Raw genomic sequence first — 18,827 nt, 5'->3', positions numbered from 1 at the left:
TAATATACAACCCCAGAATAGAGTCAGATAAGGAGGAAAAGTTAGAAATAACCTTATGCTTCACTTTAGTACTCAGAGAAGAATTAGAGAATATGATGCTAGCAAGTGGTTAACAGAAGCATAGCAAGTAAGTTTGAATAGATACAGTGAATTAGAAATTTTCAGCAGTGTTAGTAGAAGTACGATTTGAGTACTTAGTCAAGTTAGCACTACTAAGTGGGTAACTGTCTGAATACACCGAAGGCGTGTTAGAACCCAAAGGGTTTAAGTTAAATTTGAGGTATAGAAATTGGTGAAAGAAGAAAACCATCTAAGCAGTAAGAGAGCAAGCTACAGAAGAAGAGCCTTTAAGTGTTATCAGAAAAGAGTTTTCCTCAAGACTGACAAAGCTAGTATGCCAGCTATGTACATTAGAAACCTGTTCATTTAAGTAATCCAGTTTTCCCAGTAAATAAGACTTGCTTGAAGTAAGCTGAAGAAATGAGTCGTCAGTATGTTAGAAGAAATTAGCAGAACCACTAGATGACCACTTATCGCTAACTCAAGGGATCCACAGGCTTTAAACGTCAGCTTTTGAACTAAGGGGGAGATCGTGTGATAAGGTGCCGATATAGATTATGTGTTTCGTAAGTTGATAGGTGTTAAGGAGATTATGTCAGAGGATCACAGTTTCATGTAGCCAAGATAAGATGCATAAAAAAGGTAATTTTTGTTATGCCCGTTGAGATCAAGTACTAGGTACTTATGTTATGAGATAAAGTTCTAGATCGAATAGCGGGTTTTAAGAGTATAACGGTTCCAATTCCAGAGTAATTCATGTACTATATGGTATTAATGCCCAAACATACTCTACCTATGCCTTTCGTACCCATATCATGCCAAAGTTAGAGCTTTACACTCTACGTTTAAGATATAAGAATTAAGACTTCATACTATAGTAAGCTATGTAAGGGAATGTCCTTTCATGTTTCGCGCATCAGGTGTGCTCATGTCTAAAGTTAAAAACTGCATTCAGGTCTCACGTATCTATCATGCTTTTATACTCATGTTCATGTTCTAGCATCTAAGTGCTTTTCAAATCTGATGATGATCTTGACCCCTATGATTATTTTATCCATGTTACCACATACTTGTGTCCCAATCCATTTCGCTATGCATCCCACTTATAGCGGTATCGTAACAATCATTTTGTTAGATAACAATGAAGGTGAACCAAGATGGATGTCCTACCCATGATTCTATGTAATTCGTGCTTATGTTCCTTTAGCTAATGTTTTACGATCATGATGACATGATTATTTTTTTTCCTTTTGCTAAGTATCTAGGCCTCGTTATGTTCAAGGTGACTTTCTACCCATGTATTAGATGCTCGAGGAACGAATTATTCATGCCTATAATCCATTCTTTCATGAGCCTTATTTATAACAAGGGCGTTTACTCACGGTGATAAGAGTAAGCTATGTTGAACCATATCCTATTCTTTCGGTATATCTAAATCCTAAAGGTAATGTTTTATCCATGCCTTACATCTCTGAGTACCCAAGAGTTAGCCTACAATTGTACTCCACGCAAGTCACACTTATGCCTTAGTCTTACTTCAATGCTCATGAACTCAAGTCTATACGCCATGGTATGCAGATACTTATGTGAACGCAATGTTTTTCATGTACCCATGTCCCATGTCATGCTATTCACGTATTCACGGTTCATGCCATATGAATCACGTTCCCATGTACACATGTCCCACGTTACATCTTCCATGTACAATGCACCATATCATGTCTGTTCTCTAAAGCAAAGTATCTCATGTGAATAGTACCAATAATTCCTTTTCTCTCAGTCCTCTATAATACGTTCACGAGAATGAGCAAGGTGAGCTAAGGTATTCATAATCATGATTAACAGCTAACAAGATAATCAGAAGTAAGGTGCATTCCTATATTCAAATAGAAAACTTTTCATATAACCTGTGGTACTTATCTCAAGAGTATTCTACTCAGATTCGACGTATTTATGTCATGCCTATGCTAGAGATTTATGAATACCTATGTTAGGATCATATTCTTGTTATACGACTCAAGTTTGTCGCATTCGCATCGAGTTGCGCTTACATTCAAAGCCTAAGTCATATTCAAAGCTTAAGCCACGTTCCTATCTTATATTACCATGGTGACAAATGAACGTCTATGATCAAGTCTCTAAGTATCCAAATCCTACCCGCGCTTAGTATTCAACCCTCATGTTGTAACAATCATGTTTTCGATATTCAGATCCCATGTTACGATATCCATATTTATATGTATTCATATCTCATGACAGTTTATCACTCATGTATTCATGTCATCCAGTCTTCCTGTATTTAGGTCCCATGTTATGCGTCTCACGCCCAAGTAATCATGTCATGTTCGTGCCTATTTTCAGTACTCCTGTCATTCATGCCTACGAATTTTCTTCCAAAGCCCATGCATAGTAATCATGTAATCATTCAGCCAATATCCGTGTGTTCAAGCCAGCTCAGTATATATGTTAGCTACATTCAAGATTCAGTAATCACGTTATGTCACATCATGCGTATTAAGATACTGTGTGAGTTGTCTGTTGGTACTTAAGTTAGCTGGTAGGCGTTTGAGAAATGTCGTGAAGGTCTGAATTATGAAGGAAGTCCTGCCATAAATTTTGTAGATTCCAGAGTTAGTAGCGATTCTTAACCACTAGTCATAAATCGAGGACAAATGTTTAATGATTCTCATTCATGTAGGCGCTACACAGTTTCATGTTGCCCATGTACATGTTTCCATGTAATCACGTATTCAGTTCTCATGATCCATGACCATGTTCCCATGTAACCATGTCAAGCTCTTATGTTTTACGTCATGTTTCTTTCATGTTCATGTATTCAAGCCATGTCCAGCCATATTCTTAACCATGACCCATCATTCGAGGATGAATGATTCCAAGGGAGAGATATTGTAACACCCTGTACCTTTAACCTAAGCTTTGACCATGATCCTAGACTTAGAAAACTAGATAAAGAATGTGGGAATTTGAAATTTCCTCTTCAGTTGTAAGATGGTGGTTTATGCCCATGAACAATGATCGTATTTCAGTATACGGCCCATATTTCAAGTCGTAAACTGGTACCAAAGATTTCTAAGCATTCTGGAATTTGACACTTAGAGGTTACATCGTTAAATACGGATCGTATTTCAAAATACGGCCCGTATTTCAAAACGTATTTGGGATTTGGGAAAACTTCCTTGATGAAAGTTGTAGAGCTTTGAAATACCTTTCCAACGATATATTATGGGGGTCAAACGGACATCTGTGCAAAGAGTTATGACCATTTTACTGAAGAGACGCAGTACAGTCCATACAGAATACAGACCGTATTTCAAAATACGGCCAGTATTTAACTGAGTGTAAAATTCAATTTTTCAGAACAGTATATATTCGTCCATATCAGTTCAAATCATTATTTTTCATTCCTTCAAGCCCTAGAACGACCTCCTACCCTCTTCCATCATCAAGGACACCAAGGTAAGCCTACTCTAATTATTCCAACTCAATTCTAACATATACTCTAATAATCTAAGCAAGAAATCATTGTTCCTAATGTAGGATTTTCAAGAAAACCCATCTCAAGGTTCAAGAATCAAGATTTAGGAAATCTTCTCCAAAATTCAAGTCTTTAATTCAAGTTTTGGAGCAATTAAGGTATGTAGAACTTCCATCCACATATGGGAATCTCTACGTTCTTCCCCATGCTCCGTTTCTTGATATCCACGAAGTTCAAATCCTAGGGCATTAAACCCAACATATTGGTAGCCCGTATTTATGTATTTATGTACATGAATTTTGTATCTATATTCGTTATTGTATTCTCAATCTTCTATTACGGTTATTAGGAACCCTAGCTTAATCCATTAATCATGAATTCTTCCTCATGTGTTCTCATTATGTTTATATGAAACTTTATGATTTTATCTAGCAAGTTACAAACATGTTTTCAAGTCAATTATATATATAATTATGAACTATTTTTATTACTCATGAATCAAGAACATGTTTGCAAGACTATGACAAGTTATCTCATAAAACCATGTTACAAGTTATTTCACGAAAATTATGGGCTTCTTAGCCAATTATACCATGTTCATGTTTTTGGGATTTTCTTAGTTAACCGAGAAGGCTCAGATAGCCTGAAACTACGTAGCCACCATAGGATAAGGGTTGTCAGCACGGAGGCAACACCTTCGTTACGCAGTTTGGATCCTTACATGCTTATTATTACTTAAATCTCATATCCCTGGCAAGGTGTGAGTGTTCTGTTGGTAGGACGCAAGTACCAGATCATGTTGTCAGTTATACTATAGCATTCCCCACGTTACAAGCAGTTTTATATAAATGTATTTCCATTGATTTACTTTTTTTAGACTTTACTCACGTTTCAAGCTCATGTTCAAGTTACATTCAGTTTCAGTTCATGTCCTATACCTATGTTGTGCCATATTCTTCGTTTCAACAGGTTTTACATACTAGTACTATTCACCATGTACTAACGTCCCTTTTGCCTGGGGCCTGCACTTCACGGTGCAGATACCGGTTTTCAGGAGCATACACCTGCGAAGTAGGATCACCTCAACTATCAGCTTATTGGTGAGCCCCACTCCTCTCGGGGTTCAACATGGAGTTTGCATTAGTATTCAGTTATGGTAGTCCAGGGCCACGTCCTGGTAGTTAGTATTCAGACAGGTTTTAGAGGTTTCATAGACAGATGTTAGTTCACAGAGTCAGTTATGTTTTCATGCGTGCAGACTATTACGTTTTCATGATTTTTCATGCTATGAGATGACTTCAAGACTTTATTCCGCAAATTACATTTTCATGATTCATTTAAATTGCATCATATAGATTATATTTTTTTGATGCCCATGTTGACAAGCAAGCCATGAGGTTCGCTCGGACACACGCAAGCAAGGCCCGAGTGCCATGTTACGCCCAGGCCATGGTTCGGGGCGTGACACTTATGATCCTTGGTCATCATTTCCACATGTACCAGTTGGTGATCTACATATGGGAGGCGGAGATGAGGACTTGGATATTATTTTCGATGACTACTTTCTTCGTTCTACTGCCGGGCCTACGGCACCATTTGCATCTCCGGCTCCGTAGGCTGCTCAGGAGCCCTCTCACATGCCATCTCAGGAGCCCGTCGACACACAGTTTTGTTTTTTTACAATAAAATAATGTATTAATTAATTTTTTTATTAATCTAAACTAAATTATTTACATGTATTATAGGTTCATTCTTCTGCGCCTGTGGACCCGTCTCCGCCTGTTCAGATTGACTTGTCTCCACCTCCAGCTATAACTTTGGGTAGCGCTCAGGAGACCGTTGAGGAGCCAGCTAAGGAGCCCTCTGACCATCCATCTCAGGAGGCCGTCGACACACAGGTTTGTTTTTTTACAAAGAAATAATTTATTAAATAATTGTTTATATGTAATTTCATGTTTAGTTTGTGAAACATTAAATTGTTTATATGTTATTTCAGGTTCATTCTTCTGCTCCTGTGGTCCAGTCTCCTCCGATTGAGTCATCTCCTGAGGCATCTACTGAGGCTACTCAGGTGGAGACCGTCGCCGTCTCCCACAAGAAGCATATTTTCACCCAGGGCCTGAAGAAGGGAAGAAATGATGATCATGGCATAGATCATCCTGTCATTAAGAGGAGGCGAGAGGATCCTGATGATAGTGAGGGTGGTGAGGTTGGCTTTAGGCGTTAGGAGATTGTGTATTTGTAAATAAAATGTACATTTTATGTTAATATTATATATATTTTTGGGTATTATTTTTTTTAATGATAATTTGTTATTTTAGTATTTATTGTCGATTATTAATAACTCATGCGACGTCCTAGATTAATTAAAACCCTATAAAATATGAAAATTAAACCTATAGATAACAAGTTTCCAAACTTACTTCGGAGCACTTTACAACCCCTAAAACGACGATCCAAACATATATGTATACTTGATGTAATGAGACGACGTTGTACGCTAAAAAAAAAAATAAGTTCTATATAAAATATTTATATTCCGACGTTTTGAAACGTGACTAATCTTCGGTCAAAGTACCAAAAAAAACTTAAAGATAACAAGTTTCCAAACTTACTTCGGAACACTTTACAACCGCTAAAACGAAGATCCAAACATATATGTATACCTGATGTAATGAGCCGACATTATTGTATGCTAAAAAAGATATTAAGTTCTATATAAAATATTTATATTCCGGTGTTTTGAAACGTGACTAATTTTCGGTCAAAGTATGGGAAAAAGCTTAATTTTGAGTTTGATTTCCAAAGCAGGCTGGGGTGGGGGGACGACCTCTTTTACACACATATTATGTGTGTAAAAGGACTTAAAGCGTAAAACTACACTTTGGTACTTTTACGCACATAATCTGTGCGTATTTTTTTTTTTAATGAGTTATTTTGGTTCCAAAAATTTATTTTTGGGTTAGAAAAGTCTTGGGCTCATGTTGTGGTGGTTAATTTCCGATCTTTTTAACCGGGTCATTAAAAAATATTATTTTTTGGGTCTTTTTAACTGGGTGATTTTGGGTATAAAACATGAATTAAATGGGTGGCTATGAGTTAAATGAGTCTACTATTTAAAAAATGGACTTTTAATATGAAATGGCATGCCAATTAAAAAAGATTGAGATTTTTGTGGTGCTTTGTATTTTTTGAGAAAAAAAGCTATAGTTGAATAATATTCTTGTCCAAAAAAAATAAAAATGACTTTTTGAGGCAATTTCCTAAGCTTCTCATTTTGCACAGTCAAGTTGGAACGTAAAAAGGAAGACACCCAAGGATTCCATGAATTATGATTTATGTACGTCATTCTCAGATTAACAAATAGTTGGTCAATGACTCATAGTTCTCGAAAGAGCCAACTTTTTACAAAGCCATCAGCAAAATAGAGTCTCCTTGTACAGTTTGTACTACAATGTTACCTTCCTTTTGGTGGTCATATTCAAATTCTTTTACTCCGAAACTGTTGAAAGAAGGTCTAGGAAATAAACTATGGCCACCTTTGTAATGGGTGGTCTAGGCTACTGGTTTTCAACTGTAATTTTCGCCCACTGCAATTCAAGAAATAGATAATTCCGACAAATTCTTAACCCTAGAAAATGAAAATATTAAGAATTATTCTTTCAATTTCATTTGTTTCTTCTTTTGCCTCTTATCTTGCTACTTTGTTGTCATATTTTTCTTGATATCATGCTTCAAATCCTTTTTTTTTCTCGAATTAAGGGTGTATCGGAAACAGCCTCCCTACCTCACAAAGATAGGGGTAAGGTAAGTGTACATTCGACCTCCCCAGACCTCGCTTGTAGGAATAAACTAGGAGTGCTATTGTTGTAGTAGTAATTATTATTTTAATCTTACTTTCTTTTTTTCATTAATCTATTAAACATGTAAAAATATATGATGGATCTATTAATTTTAGACTTTTGATAGTCGTCAAAAAATGAATATATGTAAAGTTGTAGATGCATGGTTAAGAGTGTAAGCGAGAGATTGTTGGGATAGATACCATTAATTATGCGTTTAGATATGATATATTCTAACAATTGTCATGGTTAAAAATCTAAGTGGGAGATTGTTGGGATATATATTATTAAACATGTCTTTCGATATAGTATTTATTATAGACAAATTATTTATTCATTTTTTAATAAAAAATTAAATTAGATCATGTATTTGTATGCATATCGTTTAGCTTATATACGGAAGATTAAATCATCGATTCTTATAAGTATAAAGTTTGTGCTCACAATCTAAGATGGAAATTGGATAAAGCTTGTTACTCCCAAACGCACACGCAAGTATACGTGGTCGTACAAGTAATATAGATTGTTAAGTCCATATATCGATCCCACAGAGACTTAGATTCTACTGTTAAGCTAATTCAAATTCGAATGAAACTATTCAAGAAAGTGAAAATCAAGATGTTTGTTGTACTAACCTAAAACTGAAAAGTAAGCAATTTGTGATGGGTGTTTTTGTGACTGGGAATATCTTGACAAAGATTGTAAGAATTATCAGATGAGAGAAAGATCTAGGATCATGGCTTTCGACAATCCAGTTGATCTTCAGACGAGTCCACCTATTTTATTTCCTGGGTTACTAGTTGACGGGTTAATTATACTTTATGATATTCTCTCGAACTACTCAGAAGCCTGTAGATGTTACTATAATGCCTATATCTCTATGGTCATCAGAGGTAACAAGAACGCATTTATTTCTCCCTATTTAACTAAGTAGGGCTAAAGGGTATATCTCTATCCTCAGTAGCGAAACGATTAAATCGAACAAACTCTATTTATTCTTATTACGTACGTGAATTCCCTTTCTCAAGTTCAATTCGCGCACCACAGATAGTGTCTAACTATTGGCCAGATAATCAAACAATTAAGATCAAGAATAAATAAGCAACCCAAAATATGGAAAATCAATCGGTAATAATTGTCATCAAACCAACTTTCAAGTCTTTCGCCACAATCCTAGAATTAAGAGGTTTAGCTACTCATGATTCGATCATAGACAAAAGAATTCATGAATAAACTAGGTTGAAAAAGATGAAAAATAAAATAACCTAGAGAGAGAAAAATAGAACGGTGGCTTACAAGTCCTTAAATAATCCCAGCACACCGTTCTCAGCTCATAAAACGTCTATATATAGTCTAGGGTAAAAACAGAAAATAAGTAAACCTAATCCTAGTCGAACCGGGAAAGCTTGCGCACAACCCCGCTTTCCTTCCGCATCGCGGAAGGATCGCGCAAAGTACTGAGGCTTCCCGCTTTCCTTCGCGCAAAGTAATGCCTGGGCTAGTTTGTCCGCTTTCTTCACGCGATGCGGAAGAAAAGCGGACCCTTCAGTAGAAGTATTTTCCTTTTAGTTCGTCCTTTGTGGTCTTCGACTCGTCACCTCGTCTACTCGTCATATGCTCCCAAAATCAATCACTTTAAGCACAATTTTTCATCGTTTGTCATTATCGTACCTATACACATGAAATATAACGACATAAGTTCAAATACGACGATTGCATCACGATTTAAGCGATAAAAGTCATAAGAGCTGGATGTAAAATGACACAAAACATGATATTTGTGCCAAATATCAAAGCCACTGGCATGATTGTAGCACAAGATTCAATATAATTTATCTTCATTATGGGAATGGTATAATTCCGACTTCTTCTGCTAGTACATATTGTATGTATTGAACAGACCAAGTAGAGATAAATATTTTTGTACTGAATATATAAAACAACTTCTCCAGTTCATTAAATGTACTTGTACTCTTAATCTTGATATAGTTATTATGATCAATGTGATTTGTTCATTATTTAATTTATCAAAAGGTACGACTATATTGTGAGTCAATGTATACTGATAGGTAGAATAGTAACAAATAACATTTGTGAAATAATAATTAGTTGATAGAATTCATGTCTCAACTATGAGATTGATAATACCCCTTTATGGATGCTTATAAGTTTTCATGTGAAAACCTTGCAGGTGGGTTTTGTATCCGCCACATGAAATAAGTTAAGCGGAAGTATAAATGATTTAATTAGTCAATGAATTAAATTGTCTGTAATTTAATTTAACTGATTCATATTTGTAATCTTAACATGGGGAGTTAAATAAGATTTAATGAAAGATTTCGAAATTGAACTGAGAAATGCAATTACAAATTTTTAGTGGAATAATTCGTAATTTATTATGATAGAATTAATTTAGATATTTCAAATTAATTTCATAATATGAAGCCTCGTAGTTAAATTTTGTGGTCCCTGCAGTGCCCGAATAATAAAGAATTAAATGAAGTTTGATTTCTTGGTGGAAAAAAAAGACACAACAGGTTTGGGAAAAGGGTTTAAACTCAAAAACATGTAGTTATATAAAAGGGTCTTATTCCATAAGGAGGCTACAACTATTACAAGTTTCTACACCTTTTCCAAAGAAATTCGCCCACATGAATTTCGTAAATGCCGGTATTATTCAGGTTACGCAGCAAAAGACTGTGAAATTGGAGGATAAACGCGTGGACGGCTTTAGATTATGTTTGAAGGCTAGATTCATGATCGCATTCATGCTTCAAGAGATAAATATCAATTTTATATTTGATTAAAATCTTGATTATGTGTTGTTCATATTACATATAAGTTCGATTTTGACTATTTGCTTCCTCTATTTATGTCAGGATCGTCTTTGTAATGTGAGTAATTAACCCTATTTCCTTGAGAAATTTTTGGGGATAAAACATTTAAATCCCATGAGTCATATATGTGCAAAAGACAAATTTAAGGACTTTTAATAAGTAGCTAAAACCATATGCAATCTGTCTAGATTTCCACTCAAAATGCGTCATCAGCAGCAACTTTCTGGTCAGCATAATTGTACGCAAGACTTCCCCACAACCACATTTTGACGACGAAAATACTTATTCTCTTTGCACCATATATATTAAGAACGCATTTGATCATGTATTGAGTCATATTTAAATTAAATTAAAAATATTAGGTGTTTGAATAGTGTTTGATCATGCATTTTATTTTAAAGTGTTGAAATTCTGTGAGAAAATTTTCACTTTAAAAACTCTTTTTTCGGGTTTTGAGTAAAAAAATTGATAGTAAAATGTATAACCAAACAGATTTTTGGAAAAAAAATATCATTATGTCCAAATGGGTCCTTTATCATGTTTAGCTCACAAATTGAGTAAAAATATTAATTAAGATTTATTTACAAATACATGTAGTATCATTTACTTTATTACTCCCTCCGTTTCAAAATGTTTATTTGGTTTTGATTTGACACGGAATTTTAAAAAGTAAAGAAGACTTTTAAATTTTATGGTTGTTAATTAAAGATATGTCGAACGTACCAAAATGTCTTTTAATTTTTTTATCTTAAATATGTCATGTAGAAATTTGGAATTAAAGAGTATGGAGGGAGCAAGTTAATACTATAAAGGGGAAATAACGATTTTAGTCCCTAAGTTATAGCTATATTTCATTTTTGGTCCTTATATAATTCGACTGAGTATATTTAATCTTAATTAATATAAATGTGTTATTTTGATCCTCAAACTAAAGCAAATACACCTAAAGAATGGCTACTGGCCAGTGATCCTGCAAGACCCTAGACTCGCTCTGAGTCCCTCCCTCTGATGCCCCAGTTGGCAAAATCAGGGTTGTTGCCTCGTTGTGAAGACAACTGAATGTTATTGTTATTTATTTCACTTGAGATGGGCCTTCTTACCACTACTTACCTTGTCGACGCTTTTACTCAGTAACTCGCTTCCTTACTAGTACACCTACTAGACTCATACTCATTACGAATGTGTTCACCAGACATCCGCTCTAATAGCTCCGAATAAATTAAATACGTGCATTAAGATACGAATGCTTCTTATTCCACAACGACCTAGTGGTCGGCATAATAATAATTACATTTGTCGATATGCTACCGCTTGTTTACTTCCTGTTTTGGGGGAAGAAGAAAGTATCGGATTAAGCAATGAAAGTCAAAAACTTAACGGAAATCGATATTTTTATTATTTTGAAAATTAAACGCAAAACAAGAGAGAAGGTTATCAAAGGCCAGGCCGCCATTGACAAGTATTGAATAAAATGTCATCACCGTCAACTCCTTCTTTTCAATTGGTCAAGAAAAGTCTCTTTCTATTCATTCGTTCGATTTTCTAATTTATTATTCTTTCTTGATAGGTTTGATCCATCAAAGAAAGCACAAATAAGAATAATTGTAATATGCAAGAATGATGAAGCTTCGATCTTTCTTTGTTTTCGACTATTTCAAGTAGACAGAAGCTGATAAATGAATCTAGCTCCCGCTGAGCTCTTCTCATCGCCTAAAAATTTCACTAAGATTGAAAATAGTGTAAACTTACCGATTGAACTTCTCCTCATTTTTAGTTAATTATTTTTAAATATTGATTCTGTTCAAGTTTCTAACTTATGTTAGTTTGAGGGATGAAAATCACACGTTTATATTAGTTGAAGGTTAAATATATTCAATCAAACTACATAAAAATCAAAAGTGAAATATAGCTATAATTCAGGGATTAAAACCACTATTTCCTCTACTATCGGGTGTCAAGGAATCTTTTCCTCTTTTTTTCATGGAAAAAATATTTTCTTTTTGGTATCTAATCTTTTTTGCCCCCCTATTTAATAACGACGTTTTTCAAAGCTTCTTCATTTTCGTCAAACACAAGTATCCAACCACTCCTTCGAGTTCTCCAAAATGGCTCAGGTACTGTAAAAATATATTCTATATTTGAATTCTGTTTAATTTGTTCTTTTTAACTTCCCTTTTATAGGTCTCTTATGTCTAAATATTTCTTTTTTGTGTTGTTTTCCTTGTCCATCAGATGAAAGTGGTAATGAAGGTGCTCACCATGTCTGATGAAAAGACAAAACAGAAAGCCATAGAAGCTGCAGCTGATATTTTAGGTAATTAATTTACAAAACAAAAAACCCTTCATCTTTGATAATAAATTTACTTATTTCACACAATTTTTCTGATTATGCCTTTATTCCATGTTTATTCTTGAAGATCTAGTTATAACTAATCATCAGGAAAAGTGAATTACTCTCTCTGTTTCAATTTATTTGTCTTATTTTTTTTTAATCCGTTTCAAGAAAAATTATCTTTGATAATTCTTTAATTTTAACTTTTCACATGACGCGTTCAAAACTATCAGATTAAAAGACATTTTGATACATTTCACGTATCTTTAAAATCACAAGAATCAGAAGCGTTGTTTATTTTCTTAAATTTCATGTCAAGTTAATACCAGATAAACAAATTAAAACAGAGTGAGTACTTTTTAAGCTGTATTTCTAATTTGGTTTGATGGATGGTAATTGAACAGGGATAGATTCAATAGCAGCAGATCTAAAGGAACAAAAGCTAACAGTGATAGGAGAAATGGATACAGTGGCAGTGGTTAAAAAGTTAAAAAAGGCAGTTGGTAAAGTTGATATATTATCAGTGGGCCCAGCTAAGGAAGAGAAGAAAGAAGAAAAGAAAGAAGAGAAAAAGGAGGAAAAGAAAGAAGAAAAGAAGGAAGAAAAGAAAGAGGAAAAGAAAGAAGAGAAAAAAGAAGAGCAAAAGTGACATATATCATCCTCAAAAAGAGAAGAGATTCTCCATTTGGTATACATTACTGTCCCAACAAACAACCATATATTTTCTTGACAGTCATCTAAAGCTCTTTTGAGTTGTCGAAAGTGTGACTAGGTGATAGAGAAGCTTGGTTTTCTTCAATTTGTGACTCGTACGCAATCGCAACTATGAATTGCCTTCTTTGTCTTTTAATTAGACAAAATAAATAAAAATTGAGAAACTTTTGGCTTGAGTGTTGTGTTATATAAGTAATTATTTCCTTTCCTTTCAACTTTTCTCTTTTCCTTTTTATTTTATTTTGATTTTTTTGGTGGTGGTAATAAACTAGGCATCTGAGAATGAATATAATAATGTTGGAAATATGAAATCCATTTTACTTGTTATCTGATTGGAGAAAAATGGGGAAAACATCAGTATGCATGCTAGCTGATAAGTTCAATTAATTTAGTGTAAATAGTACTTAGTGATAAGAATTTACTCTCACTAGTTGTTTATATTAATCAATAGATGTATAATTTGTGTCTGTGCACATACACAGTAGCGGAGCCACATGACACCTCTCACGGAAAATGCACACTATATAGATACCTAAAATAAATGTTTTTATGTGTATATATTATGTGTTGAATCCTCTTAATATTTTCATACATTTATTTTTTTATATTATGACCACCACTGCACATACACTCTATCACTATTATAACTAATTAATATATATTTTATGTTATTAAATTACTTAATCATGATAATTTAGTAGGCGTTTGGCCATAGAAATAAAAAAAAATCACTTTTTTTGAAATGGAGTTGAAGTTGGAGTTGTGTTTGGCTATAGTTTTTGAAATTATATTTTTTGTAGGAATGTAGTTGTTTTGGTTAGGGGTGGGTGTTCGATTTTTCGGTTCGATTTTATCAAACTTCGGTTTGGCTATTTCGGGTTCGGTTTTTTGAAGGTGGACACCGAACACCGAACCAAACTAATTCGGTTCGGTTCTTTCGGTTTCGGTTTTTTCAATTCGGGTTTTTTGATATAATATTAGAAGCGATTCCATTGACACTAATTCATATTCTCAAAAGCAATAAAATATAAAATTGATAAATTGAAATCAAAATCAAACAAACAGGATACACAAGAACAGAAAACTATAATCATGATATAGGATTACTAGGTGTTATATACATACCGTAAGAATAATTAAGAAAATACATAAAGGACATACATTAATCCTAAAGACACATCCTAGTTACCTTTCTTTGTTAAGGATATTTGATTTTCTCAATTGAAGTGGAAAATTAGGGATACAAATGCAAAAGAGGACTTATTACAATTGGGTTTTTTTTTGCTTTAAACTTAATGGGTCTGGACTATTTTAATTTTTTTGGGTAATGTATTAAATTTCTGTGCGCGTTCGGTTTTATCAAACTTCGGTTCAGCTATTTCGGTTTCGGTTTTTTTACGGTGGACACCAAACACCGAACCAAACTAGTTCGGCTCGATTCGGTTTGTTGAAGTTTCGGTTCGGTTTTTCGGTTTTCGGTATTTATGCTCAGCCCTAGTTTTGGTTGTGAAAAAAGTGAATTTTTTTAAAAAATAAGTTTTTCTTGTTTTTGAAATTTCGGAATATAACTTCAAGTTGTATTTTAAATTTTTATGGACAAACGCTGATTTCGAAAAAAAGTGAAAAAAATTTGAAATAAAGTGACAAATTCTTATTGCCAAACGGGCTCTTAGATTAATTTAGGATATTAGGTAAGTATTTATCCTACTTTATTGTGTGCGCGCGCGTTTTTTGGACAATTGTGTCCTAGTCTATTTTCTGTGAGCTCAATATCAGGTCCATGACTTTTACTAAAAGAATTTTGTCTTTTCTCATCCAATTGCATGAATGTGACTCTTCGATATTAAGTTTGAGGTCATTCCTGCATATTATCTGCACTTGGTTTTTAAATATTAATACTACTCGGCCATATTCTTTGCACCATCCCTACAAAAAATATAGACTTTAATCTATCCCACTATCAGTATTTATTCAAATTATCTTATCATTTGTTTTAATATTCCATATAAGTAACACTCATCTAATTGAAAATTTGAAATCATAAGGGTTGAATTGAAATAATAATAATAATAATAATAATAATAATAATAATAATAATAATAGAAATAAATGACTTCTTAACTTTTAATTTCATATATATATATATATATATCAAATCAAATCAAGTTTATCAAAACGATTAATATTTAGATTCAAAGAGCATACTATTATTTAAGTTTTTCATGCATAGGGTTTCCAAACGTTAGCCTTATTTTTTCAGTCATTCTGTGCATGAATGTGTACCAAATGTGATCGTTTCTTTTTTCCATTCTTGTAGGCCCTGTTGATTTTTGAATGAAAAATTTTCAGTTGAATCTTTGATGGCTTCTGGAATTTGGCAGCTTCTTTTATTAATCATAGGTGACAGAAACTGTGTACTTGCGTAACGATGACTCATATTATTAGCCTTAATTAATTTAATTACTAGTACCAGTAGTAGTATATATACTATTGGTTTCAGTAATCAAGAGTAGCTCTTAATCTGAATACACCTGTTCGACCAATTAAATAACGGAAAAGATTCATAAATACCCCTAACCTATTGAAAAAAGCTCATAAATACCCTCCTTCCACCTTTTGGTCTAAAAATACCCTTAAGGTTTGTTTTTGGCTCAAATATACCCCTCAAACTAACAAGTTAAAATTAACTCTTTTAAAAAGCCAAATGATATTTTGTAATTGGTCAATAATAAAATTTCGTAATTTAAAAAAAAAATCCAGATTTAAAAAAAAAAATTGCCAATAATAAAATTCCGTAATTTACATATTTTTTTTAAAAAAAATTGTGTGGAAACTTAAAAATTAAAAATTAAAATTTTTTAACGAATTAAAAATTTAAAAATATGAACGAAACTGATTTTTTTTTGCATTTCGTGAATTAATCAACGAAATATGTTTTTTTTTTTGGCATTTCGTGAATAAAAAAATGAAATAGGAAATTATAATTTGTTTTTTGCATTTCGTGTATTAAAAAACGAAATAGGATAAAAAAAAAATATTTTCGTTCATATAAAAACGAAATTGGAAAATTGGACAAAATATATTTTCCAATTTCGTTTTTATATGAACAAAATTATTTTTTTTAATCCTATTTCGTTTTTTAATACACGAAATGCAAAAAAAAAAACAAAAAAAAACATATTTGGTTGATTAATTCACGAAATGCAAAAAAAAAAAAAATCAGTTTTGTTCATATTTTTTAATTTTTAAATTAAATAATATATGTGTCCAATCACAAAATGACATTTGGCTTTTTAAAAGAGTTAATTTTAACTTTGTTAGTTTGAGGGGTATATTTGAGCCAAAAACAAACCTTAAGGGTATTTTTAGACCAAAAGGTGGAAGAAGAGTATTTATGAGCCTTTTTCAATAGATTAAGGGTATTTATGAGCCTTTTCCGATTAAACAATTTCGTCCATCCATACTTTAATAATAGTGTACCCCTAAAGTGGAAATTATGACTCAAAAGATATCACGAACTATTTAGTTCTGCCAACTAAGTGATCATGAACCTTAAAAAAAATAAAAGTGATTGCCAGCCTCAAATTTTTTGTGATTGCGGGCCTCAAATTTTTCTCTGGAAAAATAAATAAAATACATATCAGTAGTTCAGTACCTAATGTTTACATGACCTAATCTTTTCTTTAATGCAGCAGAACAGCTAAAAAGATTTGATGTCTCTTCATGGACAAGAGACAGTTCTTAGCTCCTTATTGTGAGCTTAAGAGCGGCTCAGTGATATTTGTTGTTTAAACAAAAACGAGGCCTTGAAAAAAAAAAAATCAAAGAAACTGTACACATATATGTTTAAGTCTATTTTCCTAACTTTTCGAAATGTAAAGTTATTAATATTTTTATAAGCGATTCTTCTGATAACATTTTTTTATTCTCTCTATAGACATCGCTAAATTTTAGATAAGCTTTTATCAATTTTAACTTATTTCCACAAAAATGGTTGTTATAGAAACTGCTAACATTATTATATTAGCAATATATGCCTTTAGAAAGAAAAACTACTAAGCTAGTTTGGTTTAAATATGAAAAAAAAAAAGTTTTTAAGGTTGTGTTGAAAAACAATTTTTGAAAGTTGAAGTTGTGTCTGAATATGCATTTTACTTGAAAAAAAAATTGAAATTTTATAAGTGGAAAATAAATTCACCCAAAAACTGGCCAAAACCTGTTTTTTGAATTTGAAATGTTTTTCTTCAACACTATTATATAAGCAATATAGAGTACCTACTTACGACTCTTTATTACAAAATATATAGATAGTTTTCCTTATTTACAAAACATAACGATATTTTACGAAACATAACGGATTTTCATATATTTTTCGTTTTTTTATTTTTTTCAGAAAATAATTTTTTTTCTAAAACAAATATATTTAAAAATATATATATTTTTTAAAAAAAAAAAATTTAAAAATATTTAAACTTTTTTAAAAAAAATAACTTTTAAATTTTTTTTAATTTTTTTTTGCTTAAAGGCTTAAAAAAATACCTCAAATTTTTGTGTGTGAAAAATATATGAAATGTGTATGTGTGAGCGAAATTTTTAATACAATTTTCATACACAAAATTATGAGCGAAAACTTTAAGCCTTGAATATTGTACGAAAGTTGTTACAATGTTGATGTAGTTGTATTAATTTTCCAGAAACCTAATATGAACTTTATATAAGAAAAATGTGAATGAAATTCTAAGTCTTGAGCGAGATATACACATTTCATACCATTCTCATACATAAAATTTTGAGCGTAATGTTGAAGCCTTGATCGAGATATACACATTTCATACGTTTTTCATACACAAAATTTGAGAGAACTTTTTAAGCCTTGAGCAAGATATACACATTTCATAGACAAAAATTTGAGCAATTATTTTAAGTCTTGAGAGTTGTATCAAAGTTGTATACAATGTTGTTGTAGTTGTATTAATTTTACAGAAACCTAACATGAACCTTTTTACACGAAAGTGTGAGCTAAATTTTAAGCCTTGAGCGAGATACAAATTTCATACCTTTTTCATACACACAATTTTGAGCGGATTTTTTAATCCTTGAACGAGATATAAACATTTCATACATTTTTCATACCGTTTTCATACACTAAATTTTGAGCGAGCTTTTTAAGTCTTGAGCGAGATATACACATTTCATACAACTTTCATACATAAATTTTTGAGCGAATTGTTTTTTAAAATAAAATAAAAATTATTTTTTTTTAAAAAAAAACATGTTTTGTAAATAGAAAATTATCGTCACGTTCCGTAAATATTTCTCCTTAATATGTATATATACATACTTTATGCTTGTTTAGTTGCCTTGAGCAGGCCCTAGGAGCAGCACCAACTCCTGACAAATTGATGATGTAGCGATCTCAAAAAAATTATAAAATTTTAAGACTTTAAAGCGTGCCAACACTACAACAACAACAACAACAACACAACTGTAACAAATCATACGATAATCGAAGGACAAGAAACACCAGCTAAGAACATAAATCAAAG

The 18,827-nt window shown here is 32.4% G+C and overlaps 1 protein-coding gene across 1 annotated transcript; it reads left to right on the top strand.

Annotated features, from left to right (window-relative positions):
- Positions 1 to 12,208: 12,208 nt before the first annotated feature.
- On the top strand, positions 12,209 to 13,457 carry LOC132631896 (heavy metal-associated isoprenylated plant protein 39). The gene is made up of 3 exons (XM_060347627.1): positions 12,209 to 12,349; positions 12,468 to 12,549; positions 12,972 to 13,457. Exons 1-3 carry the CDS (start codon positions 12,341 to 12,343, stop codon positions 13,214 to 13,216), a joined length of 336 nt encoding a protein of 111 aa, XP_060203610.1. The 5' UTR covers positions 12,209 to 12,340; the 3' UTR covers positions 13,217 to 13,457.
- The last annotated feature ends 5,370 nt before the right edge of the window (positions 13,458 to 18,827 follow it).

This window comes from Lycium barbarum, chromosome 3 (genome assembly GCF_019175385.1).
Source record: "Lycium barbarum isolate Lr01 chromosome 3, ASM1917538v2, whole genome shotgun sequence".
Lineage (NCBI taxonomy): Eukaryota > Viridiplantae > Streptophyta > Magnoliopsida > Solanales > Solanaceae > Lycium > Lycium barbarum.
The sequence above is the reverse complement of the archived record's forward strand: the minus strand, read 5'-3'. Positions and strand labels throughout refer to the sequence as shown.